The sequence below is a fragment of the Alternaria hordeiaustralica genome (assembly GCF_023758085.1).
Source record: "Alternaria hordeiaustralica strain BMP 2776 chromosome Unknown scaffold_13, whole genome shotgun sequence".
Taxonomy (NCBI): domain Eukaryota; kingdom Fungi; phylum Ascomycota; class Dothideomycetes; order Pleosporales; family Pleosporaceae; genus Alternaria; species Alternaria hordeiaustralica.
The window spans coordinates 37,574-60,034 of NW_026056785.1; the positions used below are offsets into that span (position 1 = coordinate 37,574).

The 22,461-nt window shown below is 54.2% G+C and overlaps 10 protein-coding genes across 10 annotated transcripts; 3 read left to right on the plus strand and 7 right to left on the minus strand.

Annotated features, from left to right (window-relative positions):
* Positions 1 to 335: 335 nt before the first annotated feature.
* On the minus strand, positions 336 to 2,468 carry J4E84_006571 (uncharacterized protein; the record flags this gene model as incomplete). Its single annotated transcript, XM_049389160.1, has 1 exon — positions 336 to 2,468. One exon carries the CDS (start codon positions 2,466 to 2,468, stop codon positions 336 to 338), a length of 2,133 nt encoding a protein of 710 aa, XP_049242869.1.
* An 881-nt stretch (positions 2,469 to 3,349) lies between these two features.
* On the minus strand, positions 3,350 to 4,285 carry J4E84_006572 (uncharacterized protein; the record flags this gene model as incomplete). Its single annotated transcript, XM_049389161.1, has 3 exons — positions 3,350 to 3,754; positions 3,809 to 4,084; positions 4,142 to 4,285. The coding sequence occupies 3 exons, from the start codon at positions 4,283 to 4,285 to the stop codon at positions 3,350 to 3,352; spliced, it is 825 nt and encodes a 274-aa protein (XP_049242870.1).
* Positions 4,286 to 5,771: 1,486 nt separating this feature from the next.
* Positions 5,772 to 7,217, plus strand: J4E84_006573 (uncharacterized protein; the record flags this gene model as incomplete). Its single annotated transcript, XM_049389162.1, has 2 exons — positions 5,772 to 6,212; positions 6,267 to 7,217. 2 exons carry the CDS (start codon positions 5,772 to 5,774, stop codon positions 7,215 to 7,217), a joined length of 1,392 nt encoding a protein of 463 aa, XP_049242871.1.
* A 546-nt stretch (positions 7,218 to 7,763) lies between these two features.
* On the minus strand, positions 7,764 to 9,546 carry J4E84_006574 (uncharacterized protein; the record flags this gene model as incomplete). The annotated part of the gene is made up of 2 exons (XM_049389163.1): positions 7,764 to 9,371; positions 9,424 to 9,546. The coding sequence occupies 2 exons, from the start codon at positions 9,544 to 9,546 to the stop codon at positions 7,764 to 7,766; spliced, it is 1,731 nt and encodes a 576-aa protein (XP_049242872.1).
* A 1,063-nt stretch (positions 9,547 to 10,609) lies between these two features.
* On the plus strand, positions 10,610 to 12,069 carry J4E84_006575 (uncharacterized protein; the record flags this gene model as incomplete). The annotated part of the gene is made up of 3 exons (XM_049389164.1): positions 10,610 to 11,202; positions 11,249 to 11,360; positions 11,410 to 12,069. 3 exons carry the CDS (start codon positions 10,610 to 10,612, stop codon positions 12,067 to 12,069), a joined length of 1,365 nt encoding a protein of 454 aa, XP_049242873.1.
* A 407-nt stretch (positions 12,070 to 12,476) lies between these two features.
* J4E84_006576 (uncharacterized protein) lies at positions 12,477 to 13,697 on the minus strand (the record flags this gene model as incomplete). Its single annotated transcript, XM_049389165.1, has 1 exon — positions 12,477 to 13,697. The coding sequence occupies one exon, from the start codon at positions 13,695 to 13,697 to the stop codon at positions 12,477 to 12,479; it is 1,221 nt and encodes a 406-aa protein (XP_049242874.1).
* Positions 13,698 to 14,251: 554 nt separating this feature from the next.
* Positions 14,252 to 15,280, plus strand: J4E84_006577 (uncharacterized protein; the record flags this gene model as incomplete). Its single annotated transcript, XM_049389166.1, has 1 exon — positions 14,252 to 15,280. One exon carries the CDS (start codon positions 14,252 to 14,254, stop codon positions 15,278 to 15,280), a length of 1,029 nt encoding a protein of 342 aa, XP_049242875.1.
* Positions 15,281 to 15,587: 307 nt separating this feature from the next.
* On the minus strand, positions 15,588 to 15,991 carry J4E84_006578 (uncharacterized protein; the record flags this gene model as incomplete). Its single annotated transcript, XM_049389167.1, has 2 exons — positions 15,588 to 15,706; positions 15,769 to 15,991. 2 exons carry the CDS (start codon positions 15,989 to 15,991, stop codon positions 15,588 to 15,590), a joined length of 342 nt encoding a protein of 113 aa, XP_049242876.1.
* Positions 15,992 to 17,654: 1,663 nt separating this feature from the next.
* Positions 17,655 to 18,150, minus strand: J4E84_006579 (uncharacterized protein; the record flags this gene model as incomplete). Its single annotated transcript, XM_049389168.1, has 2 exons — positions 17,655 to 17,764; positions 17,832 to 18,150. The coding sequence occupies 2 exons, from the start codon at positions 18,148 to 18,150 to the stop codon at positions 17,655 to 17,657; spliced, it is 429 nt and encodes a 142-aa protein (XP_049242877.1).
* A 1,045-nt stretch (positions 18,151 to 19,195) lies between these two features.
* J4E84_006580 (uncharacterized protein) lies at positions 19,196 to 21,982 on the minus strand (the record flags this gene model as incomplete). The annotated part of the gene is made up of 4 exons (XM_049389169.1): positions 19,196 to 19,617; positions 19,667 to 20,089; positions 20,138 to 21,248; positions 21,299 to 21,982. 4 exons carry the CDS (start codon positions 21,980 to 21,982, stop codon positions 19,196 to 19,198), a joined length of 2,640 nt encoding a protein of 879 aa, XP_049242878.1.
* Between the last annotated feature and the right edge of the window lie 479 nt (positions 21,983 to 22,461).

Genomic DNA, 22,461 nt, shown 5'->3' on the forward strand with positions numbered 1-22,461 from the left:
CGATACAACAAAGCACAAAGAACGCTCTTTGTGCCATTCCCTGCCCGGACGAGAGACATTTTGGCCCAGTGCTTCTGGTCGAGTGTGAATATGCGAGGTGTTCTGAACGTCCTGCCTCTTCCGCTCGACACTCATGGCGTATAGTGACCACTGGGTTCGCTTGCAATCGACATACAGATATGAAGACGGAGAGTATGAATGGCTTTGAAGGAGAGAAGAAGCTATAACTGGGATTGGATTAAATTACACAAAACGGACATAGCCTCGCATTGCACGGCCGCGACTTTCTGTGCAACACTGCTGGGCACCTACGCTTGCGTACATACTTCCTCAGCTTATTCATAATCCCCAACGAACCCCCCATGCCTACTCCTCCCAAAAAGCGCTTCAATCGCCGCCGTAGCCTGCAACTGCGCATGCGTCTCCTTAACCTTCTCCTTCTCCCGTTCCAACCTCCTCACTTTGTCCTTCTCCCTCTCCAACTCCCATTCCTTCTCTCGGCGTAGCTTTCTGAGTTTCTCATGCTCGATATCACTGTACTTGGCCCGTTCGTAGTCCCTCAACTTCTCCACTCGCTCACGGTCGCGCTCTTTCTCGCGCTCCAAATCATGCAAACGGTCGATGTCTAGGGAGGAGAGTTGATTGGTGAGGTCGTGGACGCTGCGCCATGGGTCTGGTGTAGATGCGCGACCGAGCAGAAGTGGCGAACGGCGACCGAGGGCCAATGGGTGGGCGGAGTAGCTCATGGAGCGCTCGGTGAGCAGCCTGGGCGGTTCATGCGGTAGGAACGTAGACCAGCTGTACCAACCGGCAGCTTTGAGTTCGGCACGAGCTTTGTTGACATCGTTCTCTAATGCTCCACTGGATTCGATAGCATCGAGAAAGCGCATGCGATGGGAGCTCTGCTGACTCTCAAGCTTGATAAGATTGGGCGGTTCAATGGTGGTGAGGCTGATTGACGAAGTGTGGTACTCTGGGTTCGAAGTGTTTGGCGCTCGGACGAGGAACTTTCGTGCCCAGTCCTTGAGATCAGAGTCTGGCTCATAGCCTTTGTAGATCTCGTTGAAGACGGCTACGGGGTCTTCGTTGAGGATGCCATAGGCGTTCATCCGATCGAGAGCATAGCTCTTGCAGTCTTCGAAGCCCATCAATGTACCCAGCTTGGCAAATTTTACGTCAGTCAGAACGCAGGCTTCACTGGCCGTTGCTTGGGGTTTGATGATGGGTGGCCCCCGACGCTCGATGCCCAGACCTGCTGCCGCAGCGGCGAATGGGCGTGGGTCAGGCCGGTAGGAGCCAGTGTGCAGGAACTCCAGGAAGCGGACGAACGTGTCTTCAGAAACTTCCTTGTGTACCTTCAGAAAGCGGCTACCCGCCTTTTCGAATGCTCTCACTACGCTCAAAAACTCCTCAATCTTGTCTCCATCAACAAGGACTGGTTTGTCCTTGTACATGAACTCAACAGACTTTGCAGAAGGTCTAAGGCGTGCGCGGCGTCTCGTCTCGAGCTCATGACGCCGCTCATTGTACGTTTGGACTTCCGGCTCGCGGACGCACTTGGGCTGGTCGAACAGCGGCTTGCAAACCTTCCCATACCACTTCTGCACTTCGCTCTCGGATGGCCCCTGCACGATGCTATGGCAGTGGCTGCAATACCATCGCTCCCGGTCCTCACGCTCAATTACTTCTCTTCTTCTTGGACTGTAGTGTTCCTCGGCAACGTAGCGAACGTTGGAAGAGCCATGCCCATAGTTGAGAGGCGACAACTCTCTTCCGTGCACAGCTGAGAGCTTCTTAATAGTAAACATGATCTTACCGAAATGCACGCCATGATCCAAGCGTCCATAGTCCACCTCGTCTTCTTTCTGTGCGCCGCAAGCGACCAGAAGGTATGCGTGTATCATGTGATGAATCAGAACCGCGACTATGTCTTTCGCCTTGGCGTATTCGAGCGCGTCCAGATTCAAGACGATAGAGATACGCTTGACCTCAGGATTTGGTCCTAGTCTGTGCGTGTAGGTGGCGCCTGAGACGTCGGTACCCAGGGTGTGAAAATCGAGGAAGACTGCATTTTTCAGATGACCGGCAAAGAGTACTTCATCGAGCTTGTTGAAGATACGATATGGGATCTCCTGGACTAGCCCGTCCCTCTCAAGTGTCGCAGCCCGTATCCGAATGTTCTTCAATTTCTCGGCTGCGTCAGCCCAGTTCTGTTCTAGTCGATCAACGATGAATGCGACTGCCCAATCAATGTTCCATCCAAGATTCCTGTCGCACCTCAGGAAGGGATCTTGAAGTCGGACAGCGACGCTCGATAGCGGTGGACGATAATCATTAGGCTCGAAAGGGATGTAGAGATCTGATTCAGAATCAGAGGGGTAGGACCTCGAGCGAGCAAGCGCTGCTCCGCCAAAGAAACGATCACCATACGGCAACAACGCAAATTGATCAGGAGAGCCGAGCGTCATTGAGTAGTGAGAGTGATGTAAAGGTCCGAGAGTCTTGGCAAAAGGACAAAGAATCAAGAATTGATCGAACCTCTGCGGGAGGGTAGTTCCATTGCTGTTTTATAGTTGGGTCGAGCGGGAGGCCGAAGCGGATGATGGCTGCTTCCAGCCGGCGCGACGTAGTCGTTGGCGGCAGCTTCTCCGTTCGGAGAGTCAGCATGGAGCACGAATCCTGGTTGATGCGAACGTGATGCAAACGCTATCACGTATTGTTTGTCATGGGCAAGCCAAAGATCTGGGTCGGGGTTCGTTGGGCTACGGGCCAAGTGGTATACCATTGGGTCGATACTGGAAACCCGAAGGTTTTCTTTGATCTGACAGCTGCGCGCCATGCCCATGGGCCAAGGTCGCGTGGTACCGTATAGGCGAACGTAACGCAAAGTTGCAAAACACTGGCTGCTGGAACGGATGTGCTGGCGCTGGTAGGTGGGCGGCTTTCGGCGCCGCTTCTCACTCAGCCTAACAAGTGTCAGTACTAACGGAGACATGCCTTGTGGGGATTAGACGCGAGGACGACATGATGGAGGTGACACGGGTCGAAGGCTAGGTGAAAATAGTAGTATTTATTTAGCGAAGAGCGCAACGAACGCCAGTCGCGGCTCCAATGATCGAGCAGGAAAACAGATGGGATATACAGAGCACGTAAAGGGGAGCGAAAATGAAAGCGCACTAGATGGTGAAGCGCCTGACTGGTAGCCGAATATCGTTCCCCGAGTTTGTCGTAACACATGAACAAAGACGGGTGATGCCTCATTCTTAGCCGCTGGGGTTGCCACGGCTGATCGGTATATAACAGCGAACAGGAATCCGGACTATCGCGCTGTCATTACCAGCCCTGACATTTAGTAGCGTGGGCGGTCGTCAGGACGACCGTACTCGTCGACAGGCCTTCCGCTGACGGAGCCAGGACGCGAACCAGGGCGCGAGCCAGGGCGCGAACTAGGACCCACACTCCTGCCGCTGCCGTCGCCGTAGTGCTTTCGCCTGAGAGCGGCTAACCTCTTCTTCTTGGTGTGCGCATTGATGTAGGTGCCGATGATGAAACCGACAATATTGAAGAAAGGCACCCAGGTGGTCTCGGGCAGGAACTGCTGGGCGAATGCCAGCGAGATGGGCGAGACGATCCAGCTGACCTTCATGACAGGCCAGAAACCGGCCCTGACGGTCGCCTTGACTTGGTGGAAGGTGCGAGCGCCCGCGATGAGGGCCATGGAGACGAGGTAGACGCTGTTCTGGATGGGCGAGATCTGCGACTGTTAGCGACGTGCTGACGATTGACGGCCGTTCGGGTCAGGACTCACGATCAAGTTGCTGAAGAGGATCTGCAGGACCTTGGCCTTCAAGCTCTTGCGCCCCTGGAAGACCTTCTGGAGAGCGCTAATCAGGACGTGTCCAAGGGGCGCGCTGATCAAGGCACCGTAGATAGCCATCTTGGGAACACGCGAGGTGAAGTAGTGGCCCGACTTGCTCCTGTCATGGGCGATCCACGATGCGAGGAACTCTTGGAGGCCAGAGAGGGTGCCCGATGTCAGCATCTTGGTGCGCAATGGGTTACTCTGCAGCTGCTTCAGGTAGGCCTGGCGCGCGTGCCGTCAGTGAAGGGCTCGTCACATGTTTCGTCGCACAAGACTCACAGCGAGATATCCATTGGGACCGCCGCCTTTGGTGAGGGCCTGGCCGAGCTCGTGCATGAGGTCGCCATCCTTGACTTTGCTCGCAGCGTCGGCAACGGCGGCCGTCGCCTTGGTCGTCGTCTCCTTCTCGAATTTGACCGACATGGCGCCTCAATGCGATGCGACAGCAGCAGACAGCGGATAGGCGCGTGTGGGAGATGGGGCTGCGGTCGACGAGGTGTTTTGTGGGGGAGGGTTGACGAGCTGGCCAGGCGTCGGGATGGCTGGGGATGAAGTGTAAACACCTCGGACGACTTGGGTGCTCCGTGCTGCTAGCGCCGAGCCCAAGATGCGGAAGCGCGTGGTCTGGCACAACAACACGACCTCGGTTTCGGCTATGGGTGAGGATGATAGTGCTCAGCCAACTTCCTCAGTTCCAGCCTGCGATATCTGCATACTCTCTGCAGGAAAGCTGATGAAGCTGAGCTACACGGCATGCCGAGGGCGCGTTCGCCTGATGCTTTTGGCGGATGGCAGCGCGTCGGAAGCCGCCGCCAGCACTTGTTTGCACCGAGCAGGCTCGAGAGTCGCTCCCACGGCTCATTACAGGCTCTGCACCCAGCGACAATCGTGATTTACGTGGGCGATGGCGAGTACAGTCATGCGCAGGGTTCATCGCGGTAAGGGACCCTTACGCTGTCGTTGTCGATCGTGAAGTGATTTCCCTGAGCTCTTATCGCTGACTGATCCTGGTCCCTTCAAAAGCCGACGACATCATCACCATTCCTCGTGGGAGCCATCTTCTTTTGATATGTGCATCGCTGGGGTAAGATATCAAGTCGACTCTCAATGATCTAGATGTAGCCGTGACTTATCATCTATGCCTTAAGATGACATGCGTCGAGGTGCCACAATGTTGAATTAGACACATTGTTTGTACGACCCCAAACTTCTTCGTAAACGCCCTCGCCTCTCATTTCCTACCCCTCACATGGCATCACGTCCTGGCATTCCACCTGGCCTGATCTCGCCCCGCATGGCCTTCTTCGCTCACGGTGGCTTTCTTTTCTTTGTCCTGCTCCAAAGCGTCGTCAAAGCGCTTTCGTTCATTTCATTTCGTCGTTTGTATTGCGAGACAACAACAACAAACAGTCAAGGCACGTGCAAAGACCGTCAGAGGGCTTCTACATTGGTAAAATCGGGTACCCACGAGGTCAGGCCAAACCCGCAACGTGCAAAGCCGCCAAGTGGAGCATGGCCAGCGGGTGACAACTCGTGTGAACGGCCGTTTCCAAAAGACTTAATTGGTTTCGACTGCCCTCTTCCTTCAGTCTTGCTCAAAAAATTACGAGCTGATTAGAGACGAGTTTCCGAGGTCGCTCTTGCTACGCCGCCGCTGTCTTAGGGTCCACGCCTTCACTCACTCCTCGCAGTCTAGCGTGAGTGCACCTGCCCTGTCATTGTCTCGGAACAGCAACTTCAACTGCCACGCTCTTCCGTCCGCCCACCTTTGGTCCTACTTTCTGTGGATCAATTGTCGCGTGTCCCCTCCTGGCGACTTGAGGTCTACATACAGCCGATCGTCAGCGATTGCGAACCTACCAACCCGCGGTATCTGTCTCACGGTATTCACCTCGACCGGACCTTCACAATGGGGAAACGCCTGCGAGTCCCCAACTGTACCCACCTGGACATGGACCGCGTTTTCGGTCAGGAGCAGCACTGCGGCGTCTGCGGGCGCTCGCCATCCATCGGGTTCCTGTACGAGTGCAGACAGGACTGCGAACCTCGTCTTCTCCGCACTCTACTAGCAAGGGATCAGGACAGCATCGAGCCAGTGAAGTCTGCGTTACGCCAGGAGTTGGAAAAGATTGGGTTGGGCGAGAGTATCATTATCACAGCGGAGAGCGGACATTACACCGACAAGCAATTGAACAAGCTCAAGGGCCTGAAGCTTGAGCTCCAACAGGTCATTTTGGACACGCAACAAGCCGCTCAAGCCAGCGATGTCGTCTCTAGACTCACCGCTGCCATGGCTAAGGCGCCATATAGCACCGACGGAGCCTTCAACAGTATGCCTGACATGAACGCAGTGAGTACTTTCTGATGTATTGAAGTCAGTAAACAGACTACTGACCAGCCACAGAAGCCCATGGGATGCAACGTAAGAGCCTGCCACACCTGTCGCCCGTACTATCGAGAACGAATGTACATCCCCTTCCAAGCGGTACTCAACGCAGAGTTCCCGCCCATGACACGCGAAGACATGAAGGAGCTTCCGACAAAATCAGCACACATCATGCGTACCATCGGCACTCGAGCGCAGCCACTACCGTCCTCCACAACTCTAGGCACATCCCCATCGACATTGCCCAACTCCAATTCTTTCGCTACATCTGCAGGCTCACCACTTACCGCCTCTTCCAACACAACCGATTCAAGCGAAGCAACGTTCAAGACAACGCAAACTGACATGGATGAGATCTCGGCTCAGCGCCGCCCCCGCCGACGGTTCTACAAGATGGGTCGTCGATCGTCCGTGGATATTGCCCGCTCCCTTTCTCGCGGATCCAGTCTCCTCACACCTCAAGGTCTCAAATCCGCCGTCCAGGGTATCTTCCGCCCAAACCGAGAATCCAGCTCCGAAGGCTCTAACATTACTCTTCCGCTCCCACGGACTGGCACAGTTCGCGACAACACCGGTTCTCCGCCTGTAGGCGAATTTGATCTCGGAGCTTTACGTCGCGTTCGGAAACAGAAGGAGCGCAATGAGGTCAAGAACGGAACGTACACGGGTGGCTTCGAAAATGTGACCGCACATGCCACGGCGTCCAATGAAACAGCGTCGGGAAACAACAGTAGCACCGACTCTGAGTTCTCGGTATACTCATTCACAACTGAAGAGGAAGGGGAGGTCGCAGTGGAAGGTGTTGCCATCACCGAGGAAGCAGCTGAGACGCACACACCCGATCTTGTTGCTCTCAACGTCCCTGCTATTCATAAGCTGGAAGCGGTGATCAAGACCGCAGAGGTCGCGACTACTGAGATCGAAGAGGACGCGGATATTGGATTACAAAGCATCATGACGCAGGTGTAAGGAGGATCACTTTCAGAACTTTTGGACATATCAGACAGACGGCCAGTGAAAAAAACGGAGATTCGGAGATGTGGTTTGACGACTTGATGATAACGGAAGAACAGGCGTGGTTCAAACGAGATTACGGTTGCTAACAAGGAAGGGAGGCGAACGGAGGAGGTCGTTTGTCTTCTTTGATCCCCTCTTCTTGCTCGGATGATGGCTAGAGTAGTATCATTATCCGTAATTTAGAACTTTGCTACACTTTAATCAACGGAAACCATGAACACCTTAGAGCCTACGTTCACGCTAGATTCTTCCAATGTGCGTGTTTTATACTAGTGTAGTCTTCAGACCTGTTCAGCCTGTTCCTTGTACGAGGTGCCTCAACTCACGTGGTTGAGATTGCAGTCAATCTAATGTAAGCTGAAAGCGAAGAAAGTCCCACGTTTCTCATGCGAGGCTCGCAGGGTAATCATGATATTCATCTTTTCGTCCCACACCTATCATACAAGTACAGCGTTTACAATGCCATCCCCAGCCAAGCCTCATCACTCTCATAGTTCTCTATTTACGGCCAAGCTTCCACCTGGCAATCCTCGTCTGTATGTCATCCCAGGTGAACTCTTTCCTCTTGAGCCCCTCCTGCTCACCCTCTTGCAAGACAACGGTCGGCGCTCCAGATCCACCTCCGATGTTCTTGACCTGGCCACCGAAAACGTGACGGGCCACTCTCCTCAGGTCCTTGACGGTAACGTCCTCGATCTTCTTGCACATCTCCTTCACACCCACTTTGCGGCCGTGGACTTGGACTTGCCTGCCCAGGTCTTCTAGCTCCACCATTCTGCTTTCGAGATTCATGAGAAGCGAGGAGCGGAGTTGGTTCTTTGCGCGTTGGACTTCGACATCGTTGAGGGCAGAATAGCCGGTTTCGTCGCCGAGGGATTTGAGTTCGCGGCACATGACCTCGAGCATTTGGGTGACGTGCGAGGGGGCGCATGATGATGCGATGCCGAAGAGGCCGCTATCGGTGTAGCTGTGGTTGAAAGCCACGCAGGATTCTACCCATCCGTGCTGGTTCAGTACGTTGGTGTAGAGACGCGAGTACATTCCCTTTCCTGGGCCACCTGCACTGAAGGAGCCGCCACCACCGAGCAGTGTTTGTAGCGTCGCGAGGGCGTAGATGTCGGGCGAGGAGATGGGGAGCGCTTCGAAGGCAAGGTGGATGTGCGATAGGCGGGGGAGCATGGGGTTTGCTGGTGGTGGGATTGGTGGTAGTGTGAGAAAGCCACCAGTGTACTGTGAGGGTAGCGATGTATCTATCGGCGGGAAGTTAAGGTCGAGTGATGTGTTGACGGAAGCGTTGGAGGTGGCTGATGTGGAGAGGTTCTTGAAGAAGGGTATCTTGGAGAGGAGTTTCGAGGTCTGCGGTGGTGCCCCGGTGGGCGTAGGGTGGTCGGCCGTGAACATTTGCTGTTGCGGTGCGCTGTTAGATGCCGAACTGTTGGAGTCGAGACCGATGAGCGATGGGCCAGTGCCCTTCTCCATGTCGCCAAAGTACTCTTCTGTCAGGCGGACAGCTTCGTTGTGGTTCACACCGGCAAAGGCAACGACTATCCGGTCGGGCTTGAAGAACTCTTTTCGGTATGCCTCGACAACGGCGCGGTTGATGAAGGGCAGGCGCTCCTTGGGACACAACAGAGGGTTGCCCAGAGTGTTGTCCTTGAAGGCTGCCATGTGTACCAGCTCCGGCAAGATCAGCTCTGGCTTGCTCCAGATCTCTCCAATCTCGTAGTCGGCCGTCTCGAGCTGTTGCTGTACCTCGTCTTCTGTCACCATTGGATCCCGGATCGTCTCGGCAAGGACACCGACGGTGGAGGGAACGGCGGAGTTGAATGTGGCGGACTGGTACATGACCGACTCTCGGCTAGACGCGCATTGTATGTTGCCGCCCAGCGTCTCTACTTTCTCCATCATCTGGTCGCCGGAGGTGGAGCGTGTGGACTTGAAGGCCAGCCGGTCGATGATATGGCTGACTCCGCGCAGTGCATCGTTCTCGTACCGCGAGCCGGCGTCGACGTAGACTCCGATGCCCGAGAAGTGGCCCGGCAGGGCTTCGGTTGCGACGCGGATGCCATTGGGGAGGGTGGTGATCTGGTCGAGTTCGGCGGGGTCCTGGACAGCAGTTTAGAATGGCTTCGGCTTGCTACGTGAACTCAGTGCTAACCCTCTCTTCAGCGACGGCCGTGGCCAGGCTCCGTCTCCCTGCGCATGGTGCTGACCGTGTGAGCGACGCCGAAGTCTTGGACAGCCCCCGGGATAGCGGTCGGTACGTGTGCGGTCTTAACATTTCTGGCGTGGGTGAGGGCAGCACCCGTCGCGCGTTCCGAAAAATTCCCCATCTTCGGATGACATGATGTCACGTGCGCGGAGACCCAGTGCAGCGGATCCCTTACACCATGAAGGCGGCCCCACACCGCAACGCTGCGATCAGCGCATGAACTCTATCTAACATGGCCATGTCGGTTTGGATGCTCACATATATCCGCGGGGAACTATATTTAGTCGGACAAGCGCCGCCGTGATGCAGACACATGGAGCACGAGGGCGGAGGGGTTTCAGACACCATCTGCCATCTGCCATCTTGTCATGGACCTGGACATGGGCATGGGCCTGGCAGCTGTTACCGTCCCGCGTGACGTTCAGCAGTGCGTCTGGTAGCGACGGCCGACAAGAGCTGACTTCATCATGTCGACTCTGGAACCCTGTTACCAGTACATGCTAGAGGTCCGTCTTCTTGGTAGTCCCGCATCGCCAGTCTAGAGGCGGCCTGCTCCTCTTCTGGTTTGCTTGGCCCGTCCAGGCCGCCCTGGCCTTGTTCGCGCACCATTGCCAGTGTGCATTTGCATTCATCATTTGCCCCAGTGCCGCAGTGTCTCGGACTCTCCCACCCATGCGTGCTCTTGTAAACGGGCAAACTGCGTCGTCTGTCAAACGCTGTCGAAACTCGCGCATTCACATTCCCGCCCACGCCAGCTTCAGGCCTTAATCCTCGCTCTGCGCCGCTGACGGGGGTGATGTTCACCACAACAACAACCCCAGCCCTCCCTACAGTTGCGACTGCCGTCCCCAATTCGCCCTCGCAGCGACCCACGGGCGTCCACAGAGGCATCAGCTTCCTCCGAAACCTGCACCTGCACTCCGGCAGCCAAGCCGACGCTTCACGTGAGGACTCCCGAACCGGGACACGGCCACGCGCCTCAACACACACTCCACCTGCCTCGCCCGCCTTTGCCTCGTCGTCCCACCAACACACGGCCGCCCGTCCAGATTCACTGTCGAGGAGCCACACGGCCGATACCCACCCCCAGCCTCCCTCGACCGACTCCCCGCCCACTACCCCCAAACCCACCATGACGAGAACCCGTTCCGAGACGGCTCAGCCCCAACTGCAAGTGCGCAACAACACCGGACCCACGCCCACCTCAACACCAGGGCCCGCCACCGCCCAACCGATGGAAGGCGCCACCGAGAGCGCGGGCGCCGTCAAGCACCTCCCCTCGATTCGTTTCATCCCGCATCAGGACCCCCGAGCCGGCAGACCTTCGCTCATATTCCCCACCATCAACCGCACCCTGCCCGACGAGAGCGCGATTCTTCGTGTAGGAAGATACTCGGAGCGCGACAACCTTCCCGAAGTCCAGACCAATGCCCCGTCGGCTGCTGCCATCGGCTTCAAGTCCAAGGTGGTCAGTAGGAAGCACTGCGAGCTGTGGTGCAAGGACGGCAGCTGGTATATCAAAGACGTAAAGAGCTCCTCAGGCACCTTCCTAAACCATATCCGTCTAAGTCAGCCAAACGTTGAGTCAAAGCCCTTCCGCATAAAGGATGGCGACATCATCCAGTTGGGCATCGATTTCCGTGGCGGCGAGGAGATGATCTTCAGATGTGTCAAGATCCGCGTGGAATGTAACCGCGGCTGGCAGCAGGGACTAAATACCTTCAAGTAAGTTGATTTGTCTGCGTTGGAAGTCGACCACTAACCCGTACAGCAAACAAACCCATCAACGACTACGCGCACTTGCCAAGAACAAGAAGGAGGTCACAGGAGATAATGCTTCCACACACACCTCTGAATGTGCGATTTGTTTGATGTCCATAGCCGTACGTACTCCCATAGTATCGAGACCTAACCGTACTAATCAGTGCACAGCCATGTCAGTCCCTGTTTGTAGCACCCTGCTCCCACGTCTGGCACTACAAGTGTATCCGTCCTATTCTCAATGGACCCACATGGCCCAACTTCCTCTGCCCAAATTGCAGGGCGGTCGCAGATCTAGAAGAGGATGTAGAAGACATGGGCGAGTTCGAGGATTGGGAAGGTGACGAGGAGGTAGTCAACGGTGACACGGCTCCTCACGCCAGCGCGGAGCAAGGTGACCGTCACGTCACTCCCCGTGCCTCTGTCGCCCAGATCAATGGCACCGATTCAGACGGTGGTGTTGATCTGACGGATCTACACCATCAGATCACAAACATCGAGAACCAGACTGTACTAGAGACGCCCGATCGCCGCCTCACGCCACCAACATCGTCAGTCACACAGCCAGTGTCCATCAACGTCAACGGTGCGAATGAGTACGTGGGACTATCGCCTCTGTATCCTGCCGGCAGCAATGGCCTAAGCCCTGATCGCGTACAGGATGGTCCCATGACCCCAAGGAACGACGCCGGCCCTTTTGTACTCGATGGTAGTGCGGGAAGGACAGCCGGCAGCCGCATGCGCGAGACATCTCCTCCGTCTGACTCCGACAGCAGTGGAGCGCGAAGTAACAGCGGAGCACCGACTCTACCTCCGGTGCGATTTGATTAGCCGATCCGCAAACTGAGCGTGTTGCATCTTTCAACTTCTTTCTCTTGGAAACCTCTCCTTTCGGGCTCAGTTGCATATTTCCGGGCGTTATGGCGTGTACAAAGCGATTGTTATGATCTCCATGTAGGTCTGGGTGGGGGGATCATGTTGCAATGTGTTATAGTTCAAGAGTAAGCAAGACATACAGGAGGGCGGAAGAACGGTAGCTAATGTATTGTAACAAAGTCAACCAAATCTTCGCGCTTGCAGCTTCCTTTCCGTGTAGGACACATTCGTTTGGCCATTGTGCTTCTGGGGTATCTACGCTATGGAAACTCGTAAAGACCAAAACAAACATTAGTTCGTGGCTCACCCTTTCGTTATCTCGTCGTACTCCATCTCTTCGTTCAGATCCAGTCGTTGGATCTTCACTCGCAAAACGACTCACACTCAAACATACCACCCATAGCCCTTCCCTCGTGACTTGCCCTCCACTCCTCCAGCAACACCATAACCTCCTGCCTCGTATCCTCAATGATCCCGTCCATCTTGATATCATTCTTATCATATCCAAACGGATCCTCCAACTGCACGCCGATACCCTCAATGCCATAGAGCGTAAACGCAATGATAGCCACAATGGGCACACTCCACCACCTGTAATCATCGACAATGGCAAAAGGAAGGACACATGCATACAGCGCCAGGACCTGCTTCTGGTGAATCAGGTGTGCGACAGGGATGGGCGTGCTGTGAATAGTCTCCATAGTGCCGTACGCAGAAACAAGAGTATTGAGCTGAACAGTCATCTGCGAGGAGAGAGGCGCATGGAACCAGCCTCTATCGTGGCCGCGGCGGATGTAGCCTTCTAGCAGGATCGTGAGTTGCAAGGGTAGACCGAGACCCTGGTCTTCATAGCCCATCAAGCCTTCCGGGAGGAGCGACACATATTCGTCCTTCTTCATAGGCGTGGTGCCATCGCCGTTTTCGAGAGTAGCAGTCGATCCGCCGAGAAGCGGGGTTGTGCTCGTGCTGTTGTTTGTGAGAATGGGGGGATAGAACGGGCCGAAGCTACCAGTGCGGTCGATGTAGCTGGGGCGTCTGGAAACCGGGCGGGAGCGGTTCGGGTAGACGCTTGGTTGAGGAGGCAAGGTAGCCAGACTGGCGGGTGGGATGTTGAACTCCGCGCGAAGGTTGTGTTTGATAGAGTACAAGACTGCTACAAGGACACGGACTATGTTCTCGGTATCCCTTCTTTCTTCTTCCGTGGCATGGCCATCTTTGTCGCGGGAGTTGACGAGACAGATTCGAGCGAGGTTGCGGACGCAGGTTCCGATTGTGGTGAGGCAGTTGCGGCCGGTCCAGAAACGGTCGTAGCCGGTGCTATTGCGGAAGACTAGCATCAGACCGACTACTATGGACAGCGAGGGTATGATGGTCGCGGGAATGGATATGCTGTCCACATAGCGGGTGTCGATGTAGACGATCAGGACGGTGAAGAGCGAGTGGAGGAGCACGGGTATGAGGATGATGTCGTGTACGGCACCCTTTGAGAAGCGGAGGACGAGAGGGAGACGACGGGGTTTACGGCGGAAAGCGTGAGCGAGAGGGTAGGTAGGTCGACGCGTTGGGATCTCTGGGGTCGACATGATTGCGGAGGTGGAGGTGAGAGCGAAAGCGATGGTGTTCAACGCGACCAGGCGGTGTATAAGAAGGTGGAGAGAGAGCCCGCTCTCGTATCTTCTCCCCGCGATAGATGAGGCGGTATGAGTGGGGACGGTATGGGGAAGACGACGAGGTGGCAGGGATCCGCGCCGTGGGCCGAGTCGAAGCTTTCTATACGAAACCCAAATGGCATAGAACAAAGTCCATGACGACTAGCCTTCGCCATGGGATTCTGCTACCATGGCTCACGAGACCTCACGCGATCGGTGATGCGAAGGCAGTGGTTGAGCTTCTCAGGGTCCATCTCTCGTCACATGTGAATGAAGATGGACGGGTCGTCGCCAAACGTGGGCTCCACGTGCGGGCCGATGACGCGATAAGCAACTTCCCGAGCAAACCTCGGTCAAGACGCGGGTGGTGTCATGTTTTCTCTACGCGCGGAATCAACAACACCATGCAGGCTCGATAGCACCGACACTCCTTTCTGTTCGCCTCCAAGTCTCCCTTGAGCGTCTACCCTAATACTCACTTTCTCAACATGGAGGACTCGCATCCGGACTCCACTACCATCCCTTCCTCTACCAGCGCAAACCAGCCAACTCCACAATCTGATGCGAAACCTACGCCCACAACACCGTCACGATTGACAACGATACAAAAATTGCGCTTCCTCCTCCTAAGATACCTCGCCAGAACCGCTGGCACCGCAGACCGCACGCTCGTCCGCCTCTCCAAACTCCTCTCCACACCCAGCGGCACCGACGTCCTCCTATGCACAACCTCCTACACCCTAACCCTCATCCACGCCGTCCTCTCCCGCGTTCTCGAACGCCGCCTCGCATCCATCGCTACAGAAATCGCCGAGAAAGCAGAGGGTGTCCTACTCCCCGGCGAAACGCTCATAGCCTCCCTCCCAGCACCCACGAGCACAAAAGTCATCGCACAAGTAGTTGGAAGTTCGAAAGCGCTTGCGGCTGTCATATCCGATTTCCGCATCTTCGTGAGATTATGGGGCGTACTGGGCTTGTATACTTGGGCGCGGGATACATATCAAGACCGGTTGCCGGAAGATGCAAGTAGGAAAGAGAAGATACTGAGGGGATTGACGTGGACGGCCATCATGTCCTGTATTGGTTTCCAGGTCTTGGAGAACGGCGCGTACCTGAGCTCAAAGGGCGCGTTGACAACGGCGAGTTGGACGGGCGATGTGGGTAAAGCCCGGGAGAATGCGTGGTGGTTGTGGAGTTCGAGGTTTTGGGCTGCGTATGTGGGTGTCGAGTTGGTTCGTTTGGGTGTGCAGCAGTATTACGCTTCGCCGGCTACATCGACATCGGTGAGCTCGGGTGATGGGGAGAAGGAGGATAAGATCCAGAGGGAAGAGCGGATCAAGGCCAGGAAATTGGAAAACTGGCTGTGGTGGAAGGATCTTGCGTCTAATCTGGCATATGCGCCCATGACTGTTCACTGGTCATTAGAACAAGGGTTGCTGAGTGATTGGGGTGTTGGTGCTTGTGGTATGGTTGCCGGTGGGGCGCTGTTGGCTGACGCGTGGAGGAAGACTGCGTGAGTGTATGGCAGGCTCCATCAAGTGGGATAGCACCGCAGCGTATTCCTCAAACTCACACATTTCCTACCGCGAATCATCACATGGCCAGTCGAGCACAGTTGGGTGGAAAGGTTCGATTGTTCTAAGTACGCTTCCGTCTCGTGTTGAACAGACAGCCAGACGTACAGAGACAGATTTACAAAGAGCGGAGTGCGATACAGCAAAAAAGAAGAAGAAATGGTAATGACTGTCCAAATATCCACGCCGTTGCCAGCTCCGTCTACGCCTCATTCATCGCTCACTCTCAACGTCCAACAGATGCGAGAATCTAGCAAGTAACCTTGTAGCTCACTTTGCCATCAACATTCTTGCATGACTGATTGTAGTTGGGCTCTTTCTTGTACACAGTAAAGTCACCAGTGCACCTGTCTCCAGAGTAAAGGTTCACTACACATCCGTCATTAGCGTCCCGATCGCAAGTACAAGAATGCTGAGGGCCGTAGACTTACCTTGGCAGTTTCCCTCTAGGTAGTTGACTCTGATGCTCGCAGCATTGGGTAGGTCACCGCATACGTCCTTGTTAACCGTGGGGTAGTGGTTAAGGCGTCCTGGTTCACCACTGCCCATGCAGCCTCGGACGTCCCAGGTGTCGAAGTCGGCCTGGAAGGCACTCACGCTGGCGCTCATGACAGCGAAAGCGGACAAGGTGGTAATAGCGGTGGAGAAATGCATCTTGAGGTGTTAGACCGGAAGGTTTGATAGTTCGAAAGAGTTGTAATGTAGTGGATATGGAAGTGGGAGAAGATGTGTTGTGAGCTGTTTGAGTGTGCCTCTTCATAGACTTTATACATATTTTCACATATATAGTCTCTCCCTCTCAGATATAATGTTGCCTTCACTGATCGGACGTAAGATAGTGTTGGTTTTCGTGCCCTTTTTCCTGCCATGGTCACATTGTCAGCGGTTGGCGAGCAGTTTGTCAAGTTTCGTTGCGATGACATCGTATCAAGTGATACTTAAGAGTATGTTATAGACCTCATGATGGCTCCGGTGGAGTGTGATGATGGACACTGAGCTGATCTTATGTTGTTGGCTGGGCGGTAACACAGTCAGGACCTCAGGACCCTTGACGCAGTAAGCGCGCGTATCCAATAGCTTAATTCTGACAGGGTGCTATATGGTGTATTATAGCTCGATGTGATCATGCGCGTCGCATAGCCATACTATGTCCGGACGTGCGCTCTGGTCGAATGCTGGTTTCGGACAGCTTAGGACGGTTGTCGGTGAAGGCATCGAAGATGAACACCGTTATTACTAAAGATATTACTGGAATAGACACACAAGTGTCTCTCTACTCTGATTCAGAATCGCGTTCCGATGATGACTCGCCACTGGGACTCTCAGTCCTGCTTCTCTTCGCAGAGCGTGGTTCGTGAGGATCTGTTCTACAGCCCTTAGCATCACCGTACCCCTTGCAACAACTCCAGACGAAACCTTCAGGATACTCCTCGCGCATTTCCTCGGTATCGATCTCTCCGTGGCAGTTTTCATCATGATCGGCCCAAAAGTCCTCATCTTCAAACACCTCCAAGTCTCCTTGTATAGATGTGAGTGATACATTTATGGACTTTGATGGTCGGGATCTTCTTACCTGGATGCCATTCGCACCTTTCCTCCTTAAGTATATCAAACTCTTTATAACACTGCACACAAATGTCGAAGCGTCGACCGCGCTTCTGAGCTCTTGGTAACTTGAAGGCGGAATTCTCTGCGAGCGGCCCATCAAGAAGCGACACGGCTGGCCGCCCTGCTGCTTCTTCCTTCACAAAAAGCTTGTCGTGTGCTAGCTTGAAAGCTTCTGGCGACTCGTTGCATATTTCGAGCAGGACAGTTTGTAAGCGCTTGTGAGTCGAGGTCTTAATGACTTCCTCTAACTCTTGTCGCGCAAGGTGTTCTCCACTGGTGACGCGTGACATGGCGCTAAATAAAAGCGACAATGAATGAGATGAGTTCGTTGAAAGAATGCTACGCGTTCTGACAGAAGGTTCGCGATAGGAAGATTGCGGATTGAGCGGCTCACTAGTACAAACACGAGATAGCGTGCCTTCCGGACGCGCTACCACGTGAAAGCACGCCACATATCGAAGTCGAACTCATCACGATGCAGCAAGAAGCTTGAAAATGCATTCAATCGTTTCAAAAAAGGTATATACATGAATGATTGCCTCCAACATGTCCGACACTGGTATGCGGATGAAAAGTTCTTTGGGACGCAACATCGATCCCTCGTTACAACTCGCCGATGCACTGCATTCTGGGACCGTGCAAACCGCTCACCCTCAGATGCCGCCAACGACCCTCTGATGGTCTTCACGATCAATTCCTTACAACAAGTTTACCATCCGGAGCAAGCAACAAACGCGTTGCCACTGGCACCAGTGTGTGTAATCTCTCCCGCACGCTGTCCAGCAGTGTTGAAGATGACACGATCAGCACCCGGAGATCCTAAACACCTCAGTCAGCACGCATTCTCTAATTGGCCCTTTTTCTCATCAACACATATTGGACTTACCACCAGTGTAAGCACCCGAGGTCCTCAGCGGGAACTCTTCATACGGGCCCGAAACCAAAAAGTCAAAGCCCTCATAGTTGTTATACCGATGGGGGTAGGTCGAGCTACCAGCTTCGTCTCCGGCCTGGTAGAGCTTGTAACCCGCACTGCGTGCAGCAGAGACTTGGGATGAAGTGTAGCATGTTGAGCCGCACTTGACGTAGCAAGATTGTCTAGACTCGACAGCAGCAATCTCAACGGGTGCCTCTTCGGAGACTGAAGTGGGGAGAGCGAGGGCAATAGGCGCGATGAAGAGGAGGATGTTGGTGAGGAACTTCATGTTGGCGGCTGGGAGAGAATGAGACGACGAGCGAGTGTCTTGTCGGGAATTGTGTAACGAGGGATCGGCGGGGCTGGTAGACCTGTCTTTCAAACAAAGGGTGCTACATAGTAGCTTTATACTGCCTTACTACCTATCACCCCAGTGTAGTCCAGCATTTAGTCCAGCGGTCGCCTCCGAACCATCTCAACCCTAAAGTGGAAGATCATACTCGAAAGCAATTAAACCCGGACGCAGAGGACCTTAGCACCTTTCCGGAAGGAACAATTGCTCCGCGAAGCCATGCAGCAGAGGCCCTCTCAAGCTGGGGTAGAGGAACCTATCACAGACTACCACTCCAAGCGTGGCACCTACAACACCATACTAAGCGCAGACCCTCGGTCCTTTCATACATCCACCACCCTCTCACGTTACCCCCTCCCATTCGCTCGACAACAACATCACGCATGAATTCCCGCTACCAAGACAACCGGAGCATCAACATCCCCAGCACCACCCCATGCATCCAGGACATGCGACTTCCGCCGATCAGGAAGGTACGGACAACGATTCGCCGGTTATCTCCCGGAACTAAGATGATGTGTTTCAAGCTGCTTATCGCCGGAGATCTGGCGGTGGTGCACATGTGCGTGTTCGATAGGCTGAGTGCGGTTAGGGATCGACAGGGAAACGCGGCAACTAGCGCTGGATTTGGAAGGTGGGCCTGGGCATTGGGTGTAGGAGGCATGTAGACTAGGAGATCGACCTCCACGACGGTAAGTGCGGATGGCAGTAGAAGCGAGCGCAGCGATGCCGGCGGCTAGGGAGAGGTGTCGATTACTGAGCGAAAAGTGCCGGATGCGGTCTTGACCGTTGTTCGGTACTATTGATAAGCAACTCGCCCAACATGCACTCACTGACCGAGCGCGAAGATGGGTAGAACATGATACAATCTTCGCAATAGATAGAACACGATAACAATATCATTGTTGTACACTGTAAGCCTGCCTTCGGCGGTTATGTAAAGTATGTGCTGAGATCCAAACCAGCTGGCAATGTGCATAGCCTAAGCAATATAAGCATACAGTCCGTCATCTTCTCTTTCTAGGAACTCCTTCTCGATCAAGCGATCAATGTTTCTCTTGATACCGCTGACCTCCAATGTTCCTCTGTTCCTCGTCGCTGAGATGGTCTCGCTGACCAATTCCGCGTGGCTAATTCTCTTCCTCGCCTTGAGAATCCTGACAATGGCAGCTTGCGTCTCGTAGTTGCGGTCAGCAGCAACACGCTCGTGAGTCTCCTTGTTCTCGGCTGCTGTTTCCTTGAGCTGGACGGTGTTGACCTTGATACGGTACTTGGGGTCTGTGAATGACGCGTTGAGTGTGAAGGTGTCGGTTTCGTTGATCTCTCGGCCCTTGGGGTGCTTCGTCAATGGCCTGACTTTTGCGCAGGCTAGGGACTGTAAAGTGCGATTAAGCTCAGCCGGCGCTATTAGATGTTAGTGATGCGGATATAGTAGATCTAGCACGCAACTTACGTAGTCCAGTGGCTTGCTTGAGGTACTCGTAGTCAATGTGCTCATCATCCGCTCGGCCGTTGAAGAGCAAAAGAACGATAGCCTGGAAGGAAGACACCACCAACTCCTTGAGTCCCTTGGGAAACCTGGCTTTGATCTGGCAATGGGCGAGCGCGTGCTTGAACTCCAGCTTGCGACCAGAATGCTTGACTTTGTAGTGTCCTTCAAACTTGTTGATCGCAGACTGGATCTGCGGAGGTAGAATTACAGGGACTGTGGGGTACGTAGGCCAAGCTGACGCAGAAAGGACGTTGACGTTGAGATCCAGGCTGAGCTTTTCGTTGCGTTCCTCACTGATATTCTTGTACGAACTCATCTCTTCTCGTGACAGTTCGATGTCGCGGAACATCTGCTCGAGGTTGGCAGTGAAGCCGGCACCACATTCTGCAGTACGTTAGTATCTCAGCAAGTCGCACATAGGTACACACTTACCAATCTTCAGTCTCGACAGCATGCTCCTCTCAGCGTCTGCACTCGCACTTCGGCCCATCAACAATCGTCTGGCCAAATCTTTCTTGTAGAAAGCTTCAAACACAGCCTTGCCGTGCAAGAAGCGGAACAAATCGAGAACCTGATCGAGCTGATTATTGACTTCTGTATCTTCATCGAAAACACCTTCTTCGTTATCTTCTTCAACTTCTACAGCAGCTGGCTTGTCTGCTTTGCGGCTAAGCTGTGCTGGTATCGCTTTTGCGCCTCCCCTCAGCAGCATATCCACGTACTTGGCGATCATCTCGCCAGTCTTTGAGTTGTCCGTGCCCCAGCTTGCGCTCGTTTTCTTTGTCTTGTTCATGAACTTGTCAAAAGATTCTCGCAACCCGTGACCCAACTCCTCATCTCGGTGGAAAGACGCCTTCCACAGTGTGTCTAATTGGCGCTTCAATGTGAGCAGTTGTATCACCATGTTATCCTGCTCCTTGTCGTTGAACACAATAGCTGTGCCTTCGTCCTCGATCCACTTTGTGAAGCCTGGCCGTAGCTTTGAGCCAAGTTTTCTCCGTTCGAGTATTGTGTACAGTAGCTCAAGATCTTCAATGGCGTTGGTTTCGAGGAGATCCGCAAGCTCGTCTTGATTGGTCAGTCGCTCCTCCTTCTTCGATATCAAGTGGTCCTCGAATAGTGTGAGGAGCTCTCGTTTAGTGGTGTTTGGGAGGCTGAACATGTCGACCCTCTTCATCTCGCGATCCATGAGTGCTTTGGAATTGCGGACGTATTCGGGTAGTGACTTTTCTGAACTCTCTGTTTGTGCCCACTTCGCAACGTATTCCTGACTGATCTCCATCAAGCGCGGCTCAAAGGAGCGTGTGTAGACTTGCATGTCGTGGAGCATGTTGACCGTCTTAGAGAACATCTCGCTGTCGAGGTCACCGCCCGTCCGGTCGTTAGCGACGAGATCGCAGGCACCATCGACAACGCGCGGGTTCAATTTGGAATGTTCGAAGATGAGGGAGCGGAAGAGGCTGATCGAGATTTCGCGGAGGGATTCGTGTCGTGGGAGTAGGTAGGCGCGGTCTAGATAACAGAAGATCCAGTCAAGGTATTTCTTCAGTTTGTCAGTATGGCAGCGTCCGCACGTATATGGGTATAACTGACCATTTGGCTGTTCCACACTGCCCACGCCTGCAGAGTTGCCCGCAATACATCGACGTTTGGCCTTCCCAGGCTCTCCTTGACCTTCGCCTTCAGACTTCCACCGACGTAGTCCTTGCATTTCGCTATCAAACGTTCCTTGATGTCTTTCGCCATATTTTGGCGACATACATTCTCTACACCTCTGTATAGTTCTTCCAGACTAAAGTCCACATCTCCCTGCCGAAAGATGGTGTCCAGAGCCTTCTCGATCTTCGCCCATGTTTGGTCCAGGAAGACCCTGGGGTCCACCTTCCTCGTGGGCTTGAAGTTCTTGACCACTAATCGCTTGGGACCGTTGTTGGCATGCATGTTGGGCGCTGCTTTGCGCATGCCCTTCCGTTGCCCGTTGGCTTTGGCAGGACTGTTGTCGGGGCTGGACGTAATGTCCACCACATCGGCATTGCTCGATAGTCCCGCCTTCTTGCTGGGGAAGTGATACATTTCCGCTGTGCTCATCTTGGTAATCGGCGCTGGGGGCGTGGCGATCTCGGTGGTGGGGATCGGAGAGCTGTCACGTCGTGTGCGCTTGCTAGTGGGTGAGAGCGGCGCTGCGGAGGCGAGCTTTGGCTTGGATTGTGTGGTAAAGAGCTCTTTGATCGTCTTGCCCGAGTGCTTCCGTTTCAGTGCACCTGGATTGGCTGACATTGGGCGGACGTGGGGAGGACCCGGAAGCTGATGATTGCGGAGCTGTTGCTGTTAAAGCCGCGGCGATGGCAGTGACGCGCTTGATCCATGCCCCTTTCGGGTACACTAATGACGATATCGATAACGACGGAGATCTGAGGGTACATGGACAAACAAACCTCTTACATCTCATCTCGTATGCGCACATGGGAGCATTTCAATCTTCTGTCCAACTATGCTTTGGCGCGGCTGTTGAGGCTCTGGGTGCGACAACATGGTTGATGATGTACTGTGCATCGTGCCGCAGATCTGTCATCAGCCATTGACACCCGCCGCATGCATGCCGCTCACATTGCGATGTCATCGTGTCCGTCCTCCTCGACAAGCTCGCATTTTGGGCTAGTGAGCAACATTCTGTTGAAAATGCTTGCGAATAGAGGGTGTGTGGATGCCCAAGGTTGTTACATATCACCTACTTCCAGCGCTTACATCACGACTAC